The sequence below is a fragment of the Bombina bombina genome, chromosome 6, assembly GCF_027579735.1.
Source record: "Bombina bombina isolate aBomBom1 chromosome 6, aBomBom1.pri, whole genome shotgun sequence".
Taxonomy (NCBI): domain Eukaryota; kingdom Metazoa; phylum Chordata; class Amphibia; order Anura; family Bombinatoridae; genus Bombina; species Bombina bombina.
Window position 1 is genome coordinate 956,170,477 of NC_069504.1, and position 23,942 is coordinate 956,194,418.

Consider the following 23,942-nt stretch of genomic DNA (forward strand, 5'->3'; position numbering starts at 1 on the left):
ATGGAAATGGTGAGATGGTATGTACTTCTGACCTATGAGAGCAGGAGGGGTGTGTTCACAGATGATATGATGACGATAACCCTTAGCTGCGATCTGATCGCACAGTGTATGCTGCTATAATTATATGCGGTTAAGTAACACCTAATGACAGAAGCGCTCCTAATGTTTTTGGCCACTAAATCTAGTAAGGATCTGCTAGCTTTCGTTAATCTATTTTCCAACACATAAGGAAGTAGAGAAGGGGTGTGTATGCTTGACCTATGAGAACAGGAGGGGTGTGTCAATATTTGTTATGGTGATAGCAGCATTGAGTTGCGATTTCATCGCATGGTTTATATAAATCTTTTAGTGTTAATGATTATTAACACCCCATCTATAAGGTGCTGTGAAGTTACAGCAATAGGAAATAGCTTGGTTTAATGTTTTGATGATCTTGGTAGTCATATTATATAATAGTATTGTGACTGTGGATTAAAACCTATCAATGAATAGGGGAGGATCCACTGAATAGTGGTAGAGTCCATTTTGAGCACTCTGAAGGAGGGGTGAATCCTTAACATGCATTATGTTAGTTTACACTAATAAGTTTTTGTAATTTAATTATCATGATCAAAGCTCACTTGGATATATGAGGATTACACTAATGATGATTTTTTAGCTTTATATATGTTTTACACCTTTATAAATACACATAATACACTATCACTTGTCCACACCTTATTTTGGTGTGGTCTTCACTTTTGCACACGCTTACCTGTGATTGGTAGCAATACAGGGGAGGGTCTGAATGGCCTATTTAAGTTTGATTTTTGCATTGTTTGACTGTCAGAGGAAGGGACAGGTTTGGTCCCGAAACGTCACTATCATAATAAATGTTGCCTTTTTTATCTGAAGTCCAGAGAGTGCTTTGAATCAATTACCTACTACATACTCCTGAGAGCACCCTGGCAGTTGTGGAGAGTTGGTGAGAGTGCAGATACTGAACTTTGCTATATTTTATATATATATATATATATATATATATATATAGGAATATCTGTTTAAAATATTTAGAACATATTCTGCTATGTGCAGATCATTAGAAAGTGAAATATTTTTAGAAGATACACAGTAAAAACACTTTATTAAATATAAATATAGCTTTTTCATGTTTTCAGCTACTGTAAAGGGGCGCCAATGCACTTATATATTTGTATACATACAGTATGTATTTTTGAGTTTATATGTGTGTATATATGTTTGTAAATACAAATATACACACATATATATATATATATATATATATATATATATATATATATGTATACAGTAAGAGTTTTATTTAGGTGTTTGAATTGTGGGGAGATGGCGGTTTAGGGGATAATAGGTTTATTTAGGAATTTGCATTGTGGGGGGTGGCGGTTTAGGGTTTAATAGATGTATTTAGAATGGAACAAAGAAGGTGCTCCAATGGCGTAATATATCAAAACTTGGATCCCACAGGAATTTCCCCCAAGTAGGATACTGACAATTTGTCAGTACTTATCACAAAGTGCGCAATAAAACAGTCTGAGGTATTAAATGCTCCCCAGTCAGCTCAAATCCGGTAGCAAATATCACTCCCTGATATCCCTCAGCGATCATCAATCACTATACTCCACAAGCAAAAAACAAGTTTAAAATACAGATAAAAACAAGATGGACGCGTTTCGCAAGTTATACTTGCTTCTTCAAATAGCATACAATGATAAAGGCTAACCGGACTAATATATACATCACTAATCTTAACGATCATGATTAAACAATTAGAATAAAGAATTAAATGTGTTACAGATAATAAAATCACATACCTCTCATTCCATATTTAACATTCTCCTTATGAAGTACATGAATACGTAATATTAAAAGTGCACTAACGTATAAAGGTCGCAAAACAACTATGGATTGAATAATCCAATCAGGCAATGCGTGTACTGCACATGACCAGAGCTCTAAGGATTACACTGGTTACAAAGCCATGTGATAACTCCAACCACGCCCAATTTTAACGCAAGTATTCACAGAATGACACAATCATGCTGAGCTACTGTAAGATCCAACTCGCCCATATTACTTAAGAGCAAACCACAGAATGGATCTAAGATGATTAGCTATCAGCTGGTAAAAACTCAGTTACCACTAGCGTGATCACATCACAATTGAAACTCATTTACATTCATAAAGGAGGATGTTAACATTGTGACGATCATATCACTATCTATTGGTTAATAGTTCAATATATAGATATATATATAGAAATCTGATGCTACTATGTAGCAAAAAAAATATCATCAAATGTATACTAAATGGATACAGAAATATACAAAACATATAACAAAATATAAGATATATAAAAAATGCATACATGTTCTGCGCTCAGAACAGAAGGGTGAGTAGTAACAATGTTACTGTAATTACTGTATACCCAGCAGTTTAATGTCTCTGCAGCTAGTATAACAAGTTATTGCAAAGATTTAAAGGGGAAACAAATATTACGGTATAGTGTCCCTTTATGTTTTTTGTGATACTAAATGACTATCAGAGTCGCTATTTTTTATTTAAAAATGGTAAACTATGGTAAATACCAACACATTTAATTTATTTTTGAGTTCACTGTTTGATAAAGATCTTCTATTAGCTACAACTCATGCACATATATTGGGATGCATTATATTAGTTTGTAAGACAGTGTTGGGTCCTCTTTTATGGGAACAGTTAATCTGTTTAACATATCTTATTTGTTTTCTAACAATGAATTTCCTTTTGTGCCTTCTTTCCTGGCTGGACAGGTCGAATTTATTTATAGATACAATCTTTTGTGCTAGTCTGTAAGAACATAATTGTACCAGTGATGTAAAGTCTTCTCAGTGCTTTCACAGTGCCATTGAAGGTTATACATAAGACTATAATATTGAAGTCCATTACAAACACATACTTTTGCAGATAAATAGAAAGTGAATATGTAAATAACTATTCTTCACTTAAAAGACTTTGGGGTAGATTTATTAAGCAGCGGATTCTGCATTGATGCCCCATGGTTTCTGATCCGCTAGAAACGGAAGTTAGGTGGCGGACTAAAATCATCCTGATCCAACATGATCGGGATGATTGACGGCCCCAGCTAGCGGCCGCTAGTGAGCAGGGGGCGGCATTGCACAAGCATTTCACTAGAAATCATTGTGCAATGATAAATGCAGACAGCGTATGCTGTCGGCATTTATCAAGGTTGAGCGGACATGATTCGAACTTTGGTAAATCTATTTATTTCTTATGCGGTTTTTATAACTAAATCACTGGGATGTACTTGCCCCTAAGGCTAAAATTGCCAAACCTCCACTGATATTAGGTAACAGAATTTACTTTATGTCCTCTCTAGGCATACTGTTCAACATTTCCACAAGGAAGGGGCTAGGTCTTGGGTGGCAGGGCAGCAGGGCAACGTCAAGCGGGAAGGGTTGTGATTGGATAGAGGGTGTGTCTTGTTAGGCCATGTGCACAGCACAGGCAGTCCCTTAAAACCAGGAGACCGATAGACTGTAGGCGGGTGATGGGCCAGACCTCCCAACCCACAGCAATCTTGCAGGATGCGGGTTGGTTGAGAGGTATGTGCTTGTGGGGCAAGCACAATTTAAATAAAAAAATGTATGTATTTTATAGCAAAGGCAAGCAAAATAAACTATCAGATTATATTTTTATATTGCTCCATTTTCATTAGTTTATTAATTTATGCAATATGTCATTTTGATTTTTATGTCTAAGGATGTTTGTCAACTGAAAGTTATTTTATTTCCTCTAGGACCATTACTACAGCAAGTAATACATTTTACTGTCTAAAAAAATCTAAAAGTATAAGCTATGTGTGTTTAAGCTTCTGCGGTTATTATTTTTTTAACGTGCATGCATTGACCAAAAGTATTCACTCACTGTAACAAATGTGAGACAGACATTCTTAGGCAATCTTTCAGGGCTCTGATTCTCTTGCAAACTGACATGCGGTAAAAATCTCACTGAGCACAGACATGGCCCTAGGTGATTCTATATTTAGAAACAACCGAAATACAATGGAAAATGATATTTTTGAGTATAGTAGAGTTTTATTTATATTCCACATTCAATTGTATTTACACAGTTTCATTTTTGCAAATAATTAAATTCTTATTTATAGTTTTAAGAATATGTAAGGATTTTATTTTAGATTATTGTAAAAGAAAAATCTATCTTTCTTTCAGTTTTTAACTTCTCAAACTCAAAATGCAATTTCCCATAAACGACTAGATTACAAGTATAGAGCAATCGATTACGCCGGGTGCATTACCTCACTAAAAGAATAACGCACAACTCTGGTAATACACGTGGATGATAATTTTAATCAAAGCATCTTAATGTGAGCAAAACTTTTTTAGCATGCCCTATACTTTTAATGGATAGTGCAGGGAGTGTGCTCGTATTACAGGAGGTAAGTTAAGTGTTGTGCTTGAGCGTAATGTGCTCGTATTACAGGAGGTAAGTTAAGTATTGTGCTTGAGCGCAATGTGCTCATATTACAGGAGGTAAGTTAAGTGTTGTGCTTGAGCGCAATGTGCTTGTATTACAGGGGGTAAGTTAAGTGTTGTGCTTGAGCGCAATGTGCTCGTATTACAGGAGGTAAGTTAAGTGTTGCGCTTCAGCGCAATGTGCTCTTATTACAATAGGTAAGTTAAGTATTGTGCTTGAGCGCAATGTGCTCGTATTACAGGAGGTAAGTTAAGTATTGTGCTTGAGCGCAATGTGCTCGTATTACAGGAGGTAAGTTAAGTATTGTGCTTGAGCGCAATGTGCTCGTATTACAGGAGGTAAGTTAAGTGTTGTGCTTGAGCGTAATGTGCTCGTATTACAGGAGGTAAGTTAAGTGTTGTGCTTAAGCGCAATGTGCTCTTATTACAGGAGGTAAGTTAAGTATTGTGCTTGAGCGCAATGTGCTCGTATTACAGGAGGTAAGTTAAGTATTGTGCTTGAGCCCAATGTGCTCGTATTACAGGAGGTAAGTTAAGTATTGTGCTTGAGCGCAATGTGCTCGTATTACAGGAGGTAAGTTAAATATTGTGCTTGAGCGCAATGTGCCCGTATTACAGGAGGTAAGTTAAGTGTTGTGCTTGAGAGTAATGTGCTCGTAATACAGGAGGTAAGTTAAGTGTTGTGCTTGAGCGCAATCCAAAGTACTGCTGTAAAATTCTAAGATTTTTAAGACCTGAAGTAAAGCATTATTAATAACTAGGCGATAAGCCTGCCCAGAGGGCAGTCTATTTAAAAAAAAATAAAACTACAAACCCCAAACCTAAAATTACACAAAATAAAAAATGTAAAATTACAGAAAAAAATAAAGAGAGCTATCCAAAATAAAAAAAAATTAAACCTAAATTAATACCCCTATAAAAATCAACCCAAAAATAAAAACACCTCCTAAATTAATACTAAACTGCCAATAACCCTTAACAGGGCTTTTGTAGGACATTGCCCCCTAACAGTAACCACCCCCTACTCACCAAATCCCCCAAAATAAAACAACCTAACACTAAAAAAAAAAACTAGTAAAAGAGCTGAATGCCCTTTTAAGGGCAATGCCCATACAGGAGCAATGGGTAGTTTAGTTTTTTTAAGTGTTAGCTTTTTTCATTTTGAGGGGTTTGGTCGGTGGGGGGTTTTTACTGTTAGGGGGGATTTAGTAATTTTTAAATGTAAAATATCGGTTTAACTTAGGGCAATGTCCTACAAAAGGCCCCTTTAAGGGCTATTGGTAGTTTAGTTTAGGGGTGTTTTTATTTTGGGGGGGCTTTTTTATTTTCATAGGAATTAGGTTTAATTTTTTTAATTTTTGATAATTGTGTTTATTTTTTTCTGTAATTTTAGAGTTTTTTTGTTGTTGTTGTAATTTTAGATATTTTTTTTGTAATTTAATGTTAGGTTTTATTTGTGTAACTTAGTATTGGGGTGAATTTAGGGGGTGTTAGGTTAGGGGGCTTAGTAATTAAATTATTTATTTGCGTTGTGGGAGGTTGGCGGTTTAGGAGTTAATAGGTTAATTAGGTATATTGCGATGTGGGAGTTTGGTGGTTTAGGGGTTAATAGGTTAATTAGGTTTATTGTGATGTGGGGTGGCGGTTTAGAGGTAAATAGGTTAATTAGGTTTATTGCTATGTGGGGCTTTGTCGGTTTAGGGGTTAATAAGTTAATTAGGTTTATTGCGAGTTGGCAGTTAAGGGGTTAATATTTTAATTATGTTATTTGTGGATTAGGGGTTAATTACTTTATTATTTTGCGATGTGGGGGTTGGTGGTTTCGGTGTTTGTTAATACTTTGTGCGCATCCACGTGGATTCATTTGGCTGCGAGTGCAGCCAACATTCTTTTTGCTGCCTCACGCAGCCAACATTCCTTTGAGAATGTGTGCGCAACTGGCGACACCGACGGATGCATTACAAACGCGATTATAGTATAGACAGTATAGCGCAGAACTACATGAAGAACTCCACTACTTGCTCAACATCATCTTAGTGCATCCTCTGTTTAGCACTCGAGCAGTATCCTACATGAATTTTACTGCGTTCCCCCATGTGAGGGATTTAGCACACCCGTTCTACCCGATTTGCAGATGTTAGCGCGCTCTAGACTATCACTTAAACAATAAAAAAATAACTCTATTGGTTGTGATTGGGTAATGTTAATGCACAATTCCGCTGATATTTTTCTGTTCCACTTGTAATCAAGGCTAAAATGTTTAATTATGCAACAAACGTTGTCTGTAACTTTGAAAATTGTAGCATTTCCTTTCTCTCTCAAGAGAGGTTAGAATGCAGAAACTATTGGTTCATGTGCAGGTGCTTTTTCCTATCTGTTGCTAATTGGCCACATGAAAGGAATTAATATAAACATGTTTCTAGAGGGGTGTGTCCCAATCCTGCATTATAATGCATATGATGCTAACAAAATTACATTTTTGAATGGTTTTAAAACATTTATTTGCATTCAGAAGTTTAGAATTGCAGTGAATTATAAAAATATTTTGTAACTCAATGTAAAAAGGTTTCAAAATATCTGAATTGTGCTAACAATTTTAATTTTCTAAGAGACCAATACAGCATTCTATTCTTTTATCATATATATCATATGCTTGATATATTTTCTATCTAAATTGAAACTTCATGCTAGCAGAACCTTGCATAACCTCCCATTGCTGCTAAAATTCAGCCATTAACCCAACTATGCTTTCTTATAAGTACCCATGAATACTAAAAATAAACAGGGATAAACATTATTTGGCCGGCCTGTGTTCATTTATTTAGCATTTCATAATATTAGCATATACTATTATTGTGAAAATCATTTATTTCTATACCACCATTATGTTTGGTTGTTCTGAGCATATAAATATAATGATATTTTAAACATTTATGTTGCAATGTATACTAATACAGGAGGATATGAACCCAACAAGGAAGAGCTTAAAATCTATGCATTTAATATTGAATAAATGACAATAAGGCAGGTCTTGATTTTATATTAATTAATGTAGGCAACTGCATATAATTCTTGTAACAACAAAGCAGAAGATAGCTGACGATTGGCAGATCTTATGACTGTCATTACTTGTTGGCTTAGTGGTCTTGTTCTGCTTAGGAGCTACAATGCTTGAATCTCCTAAAACCTATGTTTTTAACTCCATTCTTATATCCATCCCCCCAAAAAATGGGTCTGACTAACTTCATGGGCACATTAAAACCTCACTTTTAGCTTTTGATGACCAGAGTCCTTCACAATAATCTTAGTCCACACCAAATGACAATGTTTTAACTACCACTGATGTTAGAGTTAAACGAGAAAAAGGAAGGATAGACATCAAACATTCCATTAACTTGATTGGTTGGAAAAAATGCAACAAACTTTTTAGAATTTTACATTATCCCATTTTTGTAAAGAACATGCATGTGTATTATTATTACATGGCTTTGGTTGGCCAATAAGCTGTTTAGAGCTATAAAATAATGTGAAAAGGCATTTTGCAAAACATTTTGTTTGTTGATAAAAAAATAGTTTCTTTGACCTGTTAAAAAGTTAGTTTGTGTGTGATTAATATGTGATGTATGTTATCTAAATAATCCATAGAATATATCTATATATTTTACGGTATGTTTAATAATTGTTAAATAATATTTATTAATTTTTAAACAATTTACTTAAACAATTTACTTTTTCCACCAAGCTGTTGAATTCCAAAATACCGCTAGTTGATGCTGCTAACTGTTATGCTCCTATTTTTGTTAATTTATTACTATAGGTTGCATTAATTTGTTATGGAGAGAGAGAGAGAGAGAGAGAGAGATGTTTGTGAAAATCTGATAATACTTAAGGGGAGATTTATCAATGTCTCATTAGATAAAGTTCACAGGTGGTGAACCTGTCTGCCTGAGTTAACAAATTGCAGAACACATTCACATCCTGTATTTATCATTGCACAAGCACATGCTCATGCTGTCCCCTGCTCTTGCACAACCAAGATTGGAATTAGTGTTTTGAATATTTCTCTAGTGTTTAACATTGTTTATAACTTATTGTAAATATGATTTTGGCTTTTCTATTTGATTCACTGTGTATTATTTATAGATTGATAATTTAACAAACAGTGAGACTGGTGGTTTTGCAAATTCATATTAAATAAATATTAATTTTTGGTTATAATTTTATTAAACTTAAAATTACATTTATTGCATACATTAAAGCATTTGTAAGCTTGTAATGAAACTTACCATTTGCTCTTATTTTATTTTTCTTAGCCTAAACACCCTCACCCAGACTGGCGGTATTCTGCATCACTAAGAGCTGCAATGCAAAGGTGAGTGCAAGTCCTTTTTGTTATCTTTTTTAATAACTATATTGAGAAGTGTAAAGCTGTTATTTTATATGTAAACTCATATGAATGGTATGTTCAAAAACAGTGCCAGGTCTATGAACTGGATAGGATTGAAGACAGTTACAATTTATTTTGAAAGAAATTCGACTAGATTCATTAAAGTCCAATGGATCATAAGAATAAAGTTTAACCCCTTAACGACCAAGGACCTACGCCATACGTCCTCAAAAAAAATACACTTAACGCCTGAGGACGTATGGCGTACGTCCTCGGTCTGGAAAGTAGCTGGAAGCGATCCTGCTCGCTTCCAGCTGCTTTCCGGTTATTGCAGTGATGCCTCAACATCGAGGCATCCTGCAATAACCCCCCTTGGCCATCCGATGCAGAGAGAGCAACTCTGTGGCCCTCTCTGCACCGGACATTGATGGCCGGTTTCGTTGGTGGGTGGGAGCCAGTCTGGGAGGCGGGTGGGCAGCCATCGATGGGCCGTATGATGTGGAGGGGGGCTGGATCGTGGGCGGGAACGCCAGGTGCGCGCGCGAGTGCGCGCGGGCGCGCGCGCGAGTAAGAAGCGGGTGGGAACCGCTACACTACAGAAAAAGTATATGAAAAAAGTTGCAGTGAGGGGCAAAAAGATCGAAAGTATTTTCGATCTAAGAGATCTGGGGGTGAGGTGGGGGGTTGGTCTTTTGGGGGGGCAAGCTACACTACAGAACAATATTTATAAAAAAAAATACAAAAAATATTTTACTATAAACTGGGTACTGGCAGACAGCTGCCAGTACCAAAGATGGCTACTAATACGTTAGAGGGGATGGTTAAAGAGCTGTCTTGGGGGTATCAGGGAGGTTGGGGGCTAAGGGGGGATCCTCCAGAGCAGCATATGTAAATATGTCTTTTTAAAAAATTTTTTTTATCAAGGATAGCTTTTTTTTTTAGTACTGGCAGACTTTCTGCCAGTACTTAACATGGCAGGGACAATTGTGGGGTGGGGGAGGGAAGAGAGCTCTTTGGGAGGGATCAGGGGGTGTAATGTGTCAGGTGGGAGGCTGATCTTTACACTAAAGCTAAAATTAACCCTGCAAGCTCCCTACATGCTACCTAATTAACCACTTCACTGCTAGCCATAATACACGTGTGATGCGCAGCGGCATTTAGCGGCCTTCTAATTACCAAAAAGCAACGCCAAAGCCATATAAGTCTGCTATTTCTGAAGAAAGGGTGATCCCAGAGAAGAATTTACAACCATTTGTGCCATAATTGCACAAGCTGTTTGTAAATGATTTCCGTGAGAAACCTAAAATTGTGAAAAATGTAACTTTTTTTTTTAATTATTCGCATTTGGCGGTGAAATGGTGGCATGAAATATAACAAAATGGGCCTAGATCAATACTTAGGGTTGTCTACTACACTATAATAAAGCTAAAATTAACCCTACAAGCTCCCTACATGCTCCCTAATTAACCCCTTCATTGCTGGGCATAATACACGTGTGGTGCGCAGTGGCATTTAGCGGCCTTCTAATTACCAAAAAGCAACACCAAATCCATATATGTCTGCTATTTATGAAAAAAGGGGATCACAGAGAAGCATTTACAACCATTTGTGCCATAATTGCACAAGCTGTTTGTAAATAAATTCAGTGAGAAACCTAAAGTTTGTAACAAAATGTGTAAAAAAGTGAACAATTTTTTTTATTTGATCGCATTTGGTGGTGAAATGGTGGCATGAAATATACCAAAATGGGCCTAGATCAATACTTTGGGATGTCTTCTTGTCAAGGGATATTCAGGGATCCCTGACAGATATCAGTGTTCCAATGTAACTAGCGCTAAGTTTGAAAAAAATGGTTTGGAAATAGCAAAGTGCTACTTGTATTTATTGCCCTATAACTAGCAAAAAAAGCAAAAGACATGTAAACATTGGGTATTTCTAAACTCAGGACAAAATTTGGAAAGTATTTAGCATGGGTGTTTTTTGGTGGTTGTAGATGTGTAACAGATTTTGGGGGTCAAAGTTAGAAAAAGTGTGTTTTTTTCAATTTTTTCCTCATATTTTATATTTTTTTATAGTAAAATATAAGATATGATGAAAATAATGGTATCTTTAGAAAGTCCATTTAATGGTGAGAAAAACGGTATATAATATGTGTGGGTACAGTAAATGAGTAAGAGGAAAATTACAGCTAAACACAAACACTGCAGAAATGTAAAAATAGCCTTGGTCCCAAACGGTCAGAAAATGGAAAAGTGCTGTGGTCATTAAGGGGTTAAAAGACCTTGACTTGCCATAACTTTAAAATGCATTAAAGGGACAGTCTAGGCCAAAATAAACTTTCATGATTCAGATAGAGCATGTAATTTTAAACAATTTTCCAATTTACTTTTATCACCAATTTTGCTTTGTTCTCTTGGTATTCTTAGTTGAAAGCTTAACCTAGGAGGTTCATATGCTAATGTCTTAGACTTTGAAACCCACCTCTTTCAGATTGCATTTTAACAGTTTGTCACCACTAGAGGGTGTTAGTTCACGTATTTCATATAGATAACACTGTGCTCGTGCACGAGAAGTTATCTGGGAGCAGGCACTGATTGGCTAGACTGCAAGTCTGTCAAAAGAGCTGAAAAAGGGGCAGTTTGCAGAGGCTTAGATACAAGATAATCACAGAGGTTAAAAGTATATTAATATAACTGTGTTGGTTATGCAAAACTGGGAAATGGGTAATAAAGGGATTATCTATCTTTTAAAACAATAAAAATTCTGGTGTAGACTGTCCCTTTAAGGATTTAAATCCCCGAATTTATGGAGATTTGAAAGCTCTTGCCTGAAGAAGATTATTAACCATGTGTTCTTCATCCTTTTTATAGCATTGTCAATATTTTTTAAAAATTGTAGATTGTATAATGTAAGATCCTTTTAAACCTATGAAGGCTTCATTCAAGCCCACTCATCAACAATGTGGCTTATTATTTATTAAAGATTAGGAATTTAAATCAAATTTAAATTTACATAGTGAATACAACACTCTTTACACTGATACTCTGTTATATTTCAGGTTTTTTTCTAATATTGTATGTGGAAATAAATAATTGAAATATATTAATTTTAATTTCTAAGCCTTTTTAACTTATATACAAAATGCAAATGAATAAAACACAGATTTCATTTTCTGCTTGATTGTGCTACATTATTCTTACTTTTTAATCAAGATCATAGAGAATGCCCTAAGCCTGTTAAAGAGTTTATACTGTGGTTTTAACTTGTATGAACTGCATGAGGTGCATATTTTGTATTATGCATATATATATATATATATATATATATATATATATATATATATATATATATATATATATATATATATATATATATAGCCAAATCTTCAAAGGGGAGGTATATGCACTCTCACCAACTTTCAACATCCGCCAGGGTGCTCTGTAGGAATAATCATAAAGTAGATAAGAGAAAGCACTCACTGGACTTCAGCATTCTTAGAACCAACAATACTTATAAAGTATTGTTGGTTCTAAGAATGCTGAAGTCCAGTGAGTGCTTTCTCTTATCTACTTTATATATATATATATATATATATATATATATATATATATATATATATATATATATATATATATATATATATATAGTTTTAATGAATTGAACTCAGTGCCTAATCTTATATTTTACCAGTTTATTACCTTAATTAAGCGTTGACACCATATTTATAAACTTGAAATACATAACTTTGCTTGTAAATTCCAAATTTAGTTAGGATTATTATTACATTACTTTGATTGCAGCCATATAAATACATAGGGAAAGTAGCAAGGGCAACATCCATACCTCTCTCTTTACTCGTGGGCACTAGTACAGCTGTGCTCCTCATTTCTGCCAAACTACTTTATCCTTGTCCTTCTTCCCTTCCTCCCTTAAATCCACACATGGTGATACAGGACAAAATATATGGGGTTGCTGCATGTGTTAAGGTTACATTACTGCTACAAGTGTGTTATGCAGTAGTTATTTGATATACTGCTATATCAAATTGTCAATTCTTGACGCTATTTAAAAAACAAAACAAAAACAAAACAACTGTCATTTGTTCCTGTTTCTTCATATTCATTACCAGTATTCAGTGCTGCATGTAGGTCTGCTGTGTGTGGCAATTTTATGAAAATGCCATAAAAGTAGTTTATATTTTAAAATTTGGTCTGCTCATTATAGAAAGGCCTCACTTGTGGCAATGTTATATTTGTCAGTTCTCCAAGGAAACATGGAATCGAAGCATGAGTTACGATTCACTTTTTTTTTTTATATATTTTTTATTGAAGTTCAATTAAAGGCTTACATGCATGTCATGTCATCAAAAAGAAAACACATAAGAGTAACTGGTATCAAATATACAAGCAATAGGAAATTAGAGTAAACAATACATAGTAATGACATATCATGGAAGTATATAAAATGCTTGCCTTTCATAACTATATACCTCCTAGTTGATAATTGAGGCCGTTCTTGTACCTCCTATTAATATAGAGAGTGCAAAGCTACAGGAGGTACCCCCTGACTGAAAGAGACCACTCTTGGATCTCCTATGTTGAACTTCTATTTTTATATTTATTTCTTACTTCATCAAAAGACTGAAATAGGTCTAAAACATATAGAAGATGAAGAAACAAGTCCCTCTCATGCTGAAAAGAGCCACTCATAGGCTCTGATACCTTTTAATTCTGTTTAGAGGGAAATGATAAACAATCTAACTGAACTAGGAAATAAATAAGTGATGCTGACCAATAATGATAAATCTGGTGGATAAAAATAAGGTCAACAAAATGGTAAGATGTAAGGATTACTTGAAGGTTGCAGTATTTGCAAGATGAACCGCTTATTTAGTCCTCCTAACCTAGAAGGCACATTATATGGGGGGGTTTGGGGGGGGGGGGAGGTGTGCATTTAAATATGGCGGGTATGATAAAATAAACTTCACGTTAGCAATATAATTGGTGAAAGCAAATCGTAATAGAGATATATCCCCCTACAATAAAGGATCCTGTAGACATTGAATATGAACTAGGGTGGATTGTAATACAAATGCATGTACCAGAATAAGGTAGGGGAGACTACTTGTAACAAAGGGATTATAATATATTGCATATGAGAGAAAATTGTCAGAGCAAAGAATGTCCAGAACTGACTAGCAATCCTGAAATATAAATATGAATAACTCTGGGGTACAGTTAACATAATTGGGTAGATCATGGTGTTTGTTGGCTCTATAAAAAGCTATGAGAGAAGTAGAGATAAATTAACTACATACTAGAGTGATGCTACATTGAGGGTATTGCAAGTAAGTAGACCCTGGGTAACGGCAATATTAATGCAGGACCAGCCTGCGCCAGAAGCACATCAGGGATTTTAAGTTAAAGTTATGTCTCACCCTATAGCCATGACCACGGCATCAGGCTATAGTTTTTGCGCATAGAACAGGTGAAAACCCTAAAGTAGTGATACTGCTGGACATAATAAGTACTAGGGCACCACCTCGGCCGCTGGCGATGCCCCTACTGCAGATAAATAAACCACAGCAGTCAAAAAATTAGGAATGACTATCTTGGGTCACCATAAAATGAAAGAATTATCCCACTAGAGAGTCACTTATTATGGAACAATGTTTACAGATCTGTGATGAGACCTGTATCCCCAGATAGGTCATGCTAGGTATAAGTAACTCACATGGATATTTTTAAGCAATCATGTAGGCAAACAGAACTACAACATAAAAGGGTAAGACAGTGCAGAAAACATGTGTATATATGCAATGGTGCCTATTACTAGAGGAGGAATAGCTCTTGCAAGGAAAAACAGAGGCTAGACAATATGTATAAGAAACATTAGCATCATTACCACCTCTAGCATTGAAAGGTCTCTCTCAAGCTTAGTATAACACTTAAGTAGATCTTAATAATAAAGAGATGCCATAGACTCAAACATTAGCTGCCCTCAAATAAATGCCCCCAATATGTAAACGTGTGAGTATAAATAATACGCCTATGATGCCATAATTTTGTATAAAAGAAAAATAAGAGTACTACTCTCTATGTAACATGCTGTTGAATACCATGTCTTTCAGCAAGATACTAAAGCTTGTGTATCTGACTTTGCTTAAAGCACGCTAATATATAAGCAATCAAAGTTTGATAGATACTGTACCTGGGACTTAAAGCGATCATAGGTTCAACATATACTCTTACAGGGGAAAGTCTCCAATATTAATACCATACAGCCTTATAAACTAGTAATGCTGCCAGGAACAAAGAGTTAATTTTCTAAAATACTGACTGTTAATGGCTCTATGGGTACATACAATTTCTGAATTAAAATACAAACAGGTTCTTAGCACCCATGGGCTAAATGTATTAGAGCAAATATGTGATAACTAGAAACTGTGCTTTAACCATAAAGCATTATAGATGCCACTAGTCCAGAATGAGCAGAGAACACAAAGTTGGGTATATTTTCCAGTCCGCTGTGCTGAAAAGCTGATCTTTAATACATAAGAGGTGTTGTAAGAACTCTCCCGGATAAAAGAGCAATTCTGGACAATACAGTAAGAGCCATTTCTTGTCGCTATCTTACTAATCCGACCTTTACACGGCTGGTTCCAAGAGCCACTGCGGACCTCAGCACAAGATGCTTGATTTCTCACTGAGATGCTACAATCTGCTGCCTCGAATAAAATGTGTGCTATATTGATGGTGTTTGTGATCCTTGAGTGGTTTACTGTGTGAAATTTATCTGCTGTGTCCGCCCTGTTCTCACGAGTTGCTTCTGTCCTCTGGCTTGCTCCTAGGGTATTCCGCAGGCCATGACAAGCTTGTGATGAAAATAGGAGGTTCAAGTCGCCCACATTGTCTGGAGGAATCACGGGAGTGAGTGAATGGGCAGCGTGTGCTATCTCCTCTTTTGCGATCTGTTGGTGCGGCATGGGAAGTAAATGTTCAAACACATCTCTGCAGCCTTCTAAAAAGCTATGCATCGCCTCCATTATGCGTTCTGCAGTCCCCATGGGTAGATAGGTATTAGGCTCCTAGCTAGAGGATAAGATAGCAGTTTCTGGCCAGTCTCACCTCCCGCTGTATGTGTCGCTTAGGCCGCAAGATGGCTGCTCAAAAACCTGTTGTCAGCATTGTACACACCATAATTGTGAGGAGCTGTCTGTGAAGGGTTACTTTCTGTAAGGGAAGATTGCAGCTATGCTTTCTAGTCTTAGTAATTTCTAGTGAAGTGAGCCTGGATGATCGCAATATTTGTTTTCTATATAAAATATAGCTGGAGCTGTTGAAACATGCGACCGTCCTTTCTCAGAGTTGGCTCCGCCCCCCGTTCCGATTCACTTTTAAGAGTTATGTTATTGGCACTCCCCTGTGGTCGATACTGTGCATGTGTATGTAACTTCACGCATGCGCACACATTGGCCCTTCCGGGGGTTCTTTCTGGTGGAGAGATCTGCCTATTAAAAAAGTCACCCAATAGAAAGACCAGCGACATACAGGGTACATCACTGGTCATTAAGGGGTTAAAATCAGCAAGTTGTGCAGCATCACTGGTGATTGGGTGAGAAAAAATTCATAGAGGGAGCCAGGCAGGGAATTAGATGCAATTGATATTAATACATAAATTAAAAAATATTTATAAGCATTTTAATAAGAAAATTATATATCAATAAGTAATAAGCAAACCATTAGGTATTACTATTAATTAAAGTAATATTGCATGTTTAAAGGTATCAAAAGTGTATTTATATATGTGTATACATGTGTATATATGTGTATATATGCATGTATGTGAGCATATACATACTGTATTTACACATCTAAACACATAAATACACATAGACGTATATCTATATAAACACACATTTATTTTGACACACACACATTCTAGTGCACATTCTAGTGCAATTTTGGTTTTTGCTCAAGCACAACCTATAACTTAAGAGCGTTACTTACCACAGTTGCGATCTCCATTGAAAGTTTAGGTTGCGTTAGACTGATGTCGGTCACACTAAACATTCTCTGGTAAATCAGTTTTATCATGGACTTGTAATATCAAGTAATAAGCTAATGTTAGCGCGGTCCTGCAATATCGCGTATTGCGTCCTGTGCTTTCATTAGCGGGCCACTTGTAAATCCTGCAAAGTTAATAGAAGTGAATTTAAAAGTATATTAAAATTACATTCTCTTTCTGGACCATAAATGTTCAATTGTGACTTTCCTATCTCATTAAAGGGACATTAAACTGTTCCCTGTAAAATGCTTAATTTCACATAATTAAAAAAAACTTTTGTAATGAACTTTCATTATTTATTCTGCCTGCTGTTCCTGTAATTTAACTTTATAGTGTTGTCACTCCTTCGAGCTGGAGTTCTGACAATCCCTATATGTTGCAAAGCATGTGATTTAGGCATTTGAAATATTGAGTTGTTGCTTCAAGTTTCAGTTTATTTCATTGTTTATTAAGAAATAGATGTTCCATTGTTGATTACTGAGCAGTTCAGTTTTGAGTTGATAAATTTATGGGATACAGCAAAGATAAACTGATCCGCCAATGGAGGAAGATAAAAGTAAAAATAATTGAAATATGTTTAAAAAACAAAATAGAAACATTGGTATAAAACCAGCAAAAGTATCAACAAGTATATATCAATGATCGAGAGGGTCCGTCCTCTGGCCTCTATTTATCAAGCCATCGACTTTCTTGCATTCAACGGCCCCAATACGCTCGCCTCAGATCACCTAACATCGCCACAGCGGACCTGAATACGCTCTGCAAAATTATCAAAAAAGCTGTCAAAAAGCCGCGAACAAAGTACGGAGCAATGAGCAGCGGCCTGTTGTTAATTAACAGTCATCGATCTTGCTGCTCTTCGGCTTTTTTACAGCTTTATTGCTATACTGTCACTAAGCACCCACACTATACTAAACTGTTTTACCCCCTAAACCGCCGCTCCCGGAGCCCCCCGCAACTAAGTAAAGTTATTAACCCCTAAACCGCCGCTCCCGGAGCCCACCGCACCTACATAAAGTTATTAACCCCTAAACCGCCACTCCCGGAGCCCACCGCCACCTACATTATACATATTAACCCCTAATCTGCCGCCCCCAATACCGCCGCCCCCTACATAAAGTTATTAACCCCTATCCTGCCGCTCCCGGACCTCGCCACAACGAAATAAAATGTTTAACCCTTAAACCGCCGCTCCCGGAGCCCACCGCCACCTACATTACATTTATTAACCCCTAATCTGCCCCCCTACACCACCACCCCTATATTAAATGAATTAACCCCTAAACCTAAGTCTAACCCTAACCCTAACACCCCCTAACTTAAATATTATTTAAATAAATCTAAATAAATTTACTATTATTAACTAATAGTGATGTTGCGAATAGTTCGCCGGCGAATAGTTCCCGGCGAACACAGCATGTTCGCGTTCGCCGCGGCGGGTGAACATATGCGATGTTCGATCCGCCCCCTATTCATCATCATTGAGTAATACTTTGACTCTGTACCTCACAGTCAGCAGGCACATTCCAGCCAATCAGCAGAAGACCCTCCCAGACCCTCTTACCTCCTGGACAGCATCCATTTTAGATTCATTCGGAAGCTGCATTCTTAGGGAGAGGAGGGACAGTGTAGCTGTTGCTGATTAATAGGGAAATCGATAGCTAGGCTAGTGTATTCAGTGTCCACTACAGTCCTGAAGGACTCATCTGATCTCTGCTGTAAGGTCAGCACCCCAAAAAGCCCTTTTTAGGGCTGCTTTTTTTTTCCTGTGTAATCTAATTGCAGTTGCCTGCCTGCCAGCGTGTGTGTCAGGCTCACAGCGTATACTGTGCCCACTTGCCCAGTGCCACCACTCATATCTGGTGTAACAGTAGTGTAGATTTAAAAAAAACAACACTTTTTTGACTGTGTTAAATAATAGCAGTCAGTTTCCTTCACAAATGTTCGTTTCAGTGCCTGCCTGCCAGGGCACAGTGTCACCCCAGTGCAACTCCTATCTGGTGTAACAGTAGTGTAGATTTAAAAAAACAACACTTTTTTGACTGTGTTAAATAATAACAGTCAGTTTCCTTCACACGTGTGCGTTTCAGTGCCTGCTTGCCTGCCTGCCTGCCTGCCAAGGCACAGTGTCACCCCAGTGCAACTCCTATCTGGTGTAACAGTAGTGTAGATTTAAAAAAAACAACACTTTTTTGACTGTGTTAAATAATAGCAGTTAGTTTCCTTCACACGTGTGCGTTTCAGTGCCTGCCTGCCAGGGCACAGTATCACCCCAGTGCCACCACTCATATCTGGTGTAACAGTAGTGTACATTTAAAAAAAACAACACTTTTTTGACTGTGTTAAATAATAGCAGTCAGTTTCCTTCACACGTGTGCATTTCAGTGCCTGCCTGCCAGGGCACAGTGTCACCCCAGTGCAACTCATATCTGGTGTAACAGTAGTGTAGATTTAAAAAAAAAAACACTTTTTTGACTGTGTTAAATAATAGCAGTCAGTTTCCTTCACACGTGTGCGTTTCAGTGCCTGCCTGCCAGGGCACAGTGTCATCCCAGTGCCACCACTCATATCTGGCGTAACAGTAGTGTAGATTTAAAAAAAAAAAAAACACTTTTTTGACTGTGTTAAACAATAGCAGTCAGTTTCCTTCACACATGTGCGTTTCAGTGCCTGCCTGCCGGGGCACAGTGTCACCCCGGTGCCACTACTCATATCTGGTGTAACAATAATGTAGATTTAAAAAAAACAACACTTTTTTGACTGTGTTAAATAATAGCAGTCAGTTTCCTTCACACGTGTGCGTTTCAGTGCCTGCCTGCCAGGGCACAGTGTCACACCCCAGTGTAACTCATATCTGGTCACTGGTGTAACAGTAGTGTAGATTTAAAAAAACAAACACTTTTTTGACTGTGTTAAATAATAGCAGTCAGTTTCCTTCACACGTGTGCGTTTCAGTGCCTGCCTGCCAGGGCACAGTGTCACCTCAGTGCAACTCATATCTGGTGTAACAGTAGTGTACATTTAAAAAAAAACAACACTTTTTTGACTGTTAAATAATAGCAGTCAGTTTCCTTCACACGTGTGCGTTTCAGTGCCTGCCTGCCAGGGCACAGTGTCACCCCAGTGCAACTCATATCTGGTGTAACAGTAGTGTAGATTTAAAAAAACAACACTTTTTTGACTGTGTTAAATAATAGCAGTCAGTTTCCTTCACACGTGTGCGTTTCAGTGCCTGCCTGCCAGAGCACAGTGTCACCCCAGTGCAACTCATATCTGGTGTAACAGTAGTGTAGATTTAAAAAACAACAACACTTTTTTGACTGTGTTAAATAATAGCAGTCAGTTTCCTTCACACGTGTGCGTTTCAGTGCCTGCCTGCCTGCCTGCCAGGGCACAGTGTCACCCCAGTGCAACTCATATCTGGTGTAACAGTAGCGTACATTTAAAAAAAAAAAAAAACACTTTTTTGACTGTGTTAAATAATAGCAGTCAGTTTCCTTCACACGTGTGCGTTTCAGTGCCTGCCTGCCTGCCAGGGCACAGTGTCACCCCAGTGCAACTCATATCTGGTGTAACAGTAGTGTAGATTTAAAAAAAACAACACTTTTTTGACTGTGTTAAATAATAGCAGTCAGTTTCCTTCACACGTGTGCGTTTCAGTGCCTGCCTGCCAGGGCACAGTGTCACCCCAGTGCAACTCCTATCTGGTGTAACAGTAGTGTAGATTTAAAAAAAAACAACACTTTTTTGACTGTGTTAAATAATAGTAGTCAGTTTCCTTCACACGTGTGCGTTTCAGTGCCTGCCTGCCAGAGCACAGTGTCACCCTAGTGCAACTCATATCTGGTGTAACAGTAGTGTAGATTTAAAAAACAACAACACTTTTTTGACTGTGTTAAATAATAGCAGTCAGTTTCCTTCACACGTGTGCGTTTCAGTGCCTGCCTGCCAGGGCACAGTGTCACCCCAGTGCAACTCATATCTGGTGTAACAGTAGTGTACATTTAAAAAAAAAAAAACAATTTTGACTGTAATAGATTGAATAGCAGTTAGTTGTCTGCAAGAGTGTGTGTCAGGCCTACAGCGTGTACTCTGCCAACTTCTGCCAGTGCACAGCGCCACTCATATCTGTTGCCACAGTAGTTTGCATGCATAGTACCACTAATCGAAAAAAAAATGACAGACAGAGGCAGGCCACCCCGCAGGGGCCGTCGTGTTCGTGGTGCTGTGATTCCCTTTGGCCCTAGAATAATGCCCAGTGTTCAGAGGCCACGTACCCCGAACTCGAACATTTCTGAGGACATAGTTGACTGGATAACACAGGACACCCAATCTTCTACAGCTTCCGCTCGGAACCTTGACACACCATCCTCCTCCAGCTTATCTTCGGGCACCTCTCAAGTTACCACTCGCCCGCCTGCAGCCACCACCAACACTAGCACCACAGCCGCTTCACTTGATCTGTCAGAGGAGTTATTTACACATCAGTTGGAAGAAATGAGTGATAGTGATGCGCAACCATTATTGCCAGAGGATGTAGATAACAGGGATATGTCTCAGTCAGGAAGCATTACACACATGGACGTAACAGGGATTAAACTGATAAGAATAGAACTACTTAACACACCACTCCTATCTGGTGGCACATTAGATTGCACACGCAGTGCCCCAAATTTGAAGTAGGAGGACCGACCAAGCATCTTTTTCCATCTCCCGGTTCCTAAAATCGATGCCATATACACGTCCCCTGATAGGGGACGTAACAGGGATTAAACTGATAAGATTAGTACTACTTAACACACCACTCCTATCTGGTGGCACATTAGATTGCACGCGCAGTGCCCCAAATTTGAAGTAGGAGGACCGACCAAGCATATTTTTTCATCTCCCGGTTTCCGAAAATCGATGCCATATACACATCCCCTGATAGGGGACATAACAGGGATTAAACTGATAGGAATAGTACTACTTAACACCTTATAATAACGTAGAGAGAGGCAACGCAGAGAGAGGAGTCTGAAGAAGAGGAGTCAGAGGAGGAAGGTGGCTTTGAGGAGGTGGAAGACCAAACACAGCAGGCGTCCCAGAGGGCTTGTTGTCACCTTTCGGGGACCCTTGGTGTTGTACGTGGCTGGGGGGAGGAAGAGACCTTCAATAAGGAACGGGACATGGCTAGCTTGGTATCCAACCTTGTGCAAATGGGGAGTTTGCGGTTGTGCAAATGGACTGTTTGCGGTTGTTTGCGGTGCGTTAAAGGGACAGTCTAGGCCAAAATTAACTTTCATGATTCAGATAGAGCATGTAATTTTAAACAATTTTCCAATTTACTTTTATCACCAATTTTGCTTTGTTCTCTTGGTATTCTTAGTTGAAAGCTTAACCTAGGAGGTTCATATGCTAATTTCTTAGACCTTGAAGCCCACCTCTTTCAGATTGCATTTAACAGTTTTTCACCACTAGAGGGTGTTAGTTCACGTATTTCATATAGATAACACTGTGCTCGTGCACGAGAAGTTATCTGGGAGCAGGCACTGATTGGCTAGACTGCAAGTCTGTCAAAAGAACTGAAAAAAGGGGCAGTTTACAGAGGCTTAGATACAAGATAATCACAGAGGTTAAAAGTATATTATTATAAATGTGTTAGTTATGCAAAACTGGGAAATGGTTAATAAAGGGATTATCTATCTTTTAAAACAATAAAAATTCTGGTGTAGACTGTCCCTTTAAACGGGGAGTTTGGTCTGTCACTGTGAAGCGGGCGTAACCCTTACAGTACCTGATCGATACAACATCATACCTGATGTTTTAAAGCACGTTATTCCAAACAATTTAGGAATGTTAGGAGATTTATGCCCTTTATGGCTTAAAACCAGACTCTGCATCAACTATGTAATTTTCCATGGGAGTTTTGCCATGGATCCCCCTCCGGAATGCCACAGTCCAGGTGTTAGTCCCCTTGAAACAACTTTTCAATCACTATTGTGGCCAGAAAGAGTCCCTGTGGGTTTTAAAGTTCGCCTGCCTATTGAAGTCAATGGGGGTTTGCCCTGTTCGCGAACAATTGTGGAAGTTCGTGTTCGCAGTTCGCGAACCCAAATTTTTATGTTTGCGACATCACTATTAATTAAATTATTCCTATTTAAAATGAAATACTTACCTATAAAATAAACCCTAAGATAGCTACAATATAACTAATAATTACATTGTAGCTAGCTTAGGGTTTATTTTTATTTTACAGGCAACTTTGTATTTATTTTAACTAGGTACAATAGTTATTAAATAGTTATTAACTATTTAATAGCTACCTAGCTAAAATAAAGACAAAATTACCTGTAAAATAAATCCTAACCTAAGTTACAATTACACCTAACACTACACTACAATTAAATAAATTAAATGAATTAACTACAATTACCTACAATTATATACAATTAAATAAAATTAACTAAAGTACAAAAAAAAAGCCCCCCAAAATAATAAAAATCCCTACCCTATACTAAATTACAAATAGCCCTTAAAAGGGTTTTTTTGCGGGGCATTGCCCCAAAGTAATCAGCTCTTTTACCTGTAAAAAAAGAAATACAACCCCCCTAACATTAAAACCCACACACCCAACCTTACTCTAAAACCCACCTAATCAGCCAATAGGATTGACCTTGCATTCTATTGGCTGTTCCAATCAGCCAATAGAATGCAAGGTCAATCCTATTGGCTGATTGCATCAGCCAATAGGATTTTTCCTACCTTAATTCCGATTGGCTGATAGAATTCTATCAGCCAATCGGAATTCAAGGGACGCCATTTTGGATGACATCATTTAAAGGACCAGTCATTCGTCGGGTAGTCGTCGGTCTGGATGGATGCTCTGCGTCGGATGTCTTTAAGATGGAGCCGCTCCTCGTCGGATGGATGAAGATAGAAGATGCCATCTGGATGAAGACTTCTGCCCGTCTGGAGGACCTCTTCTGCCCGGTTGG

At 37.7% G+C, this 23,942-nt stretch overlaps 1 protein-coding gene across 1 annotated transcript in view; it reads left to right on the top strand.

Annotated features, from left to right (window-relative positions):
• PCDHAC2 (protocadherin alpha subfamily C, 2) overlaps positions 1-23,942 on the top strand; it is a 149,255-nt gene that overhangs the window by 52,134 nt on the left and 73,179 nt on the right. The window contains exon 2 of the mRNA XM_053719599.1: positions 8,825-8,883. Within this exon, the coding sequence (XP_053575574.1) occupies positions 8,825-8,883 (59 nt within the window). The remainder of the gene's footprint in view (positions 1-8,824; positions 8,884-23,942) is intronic.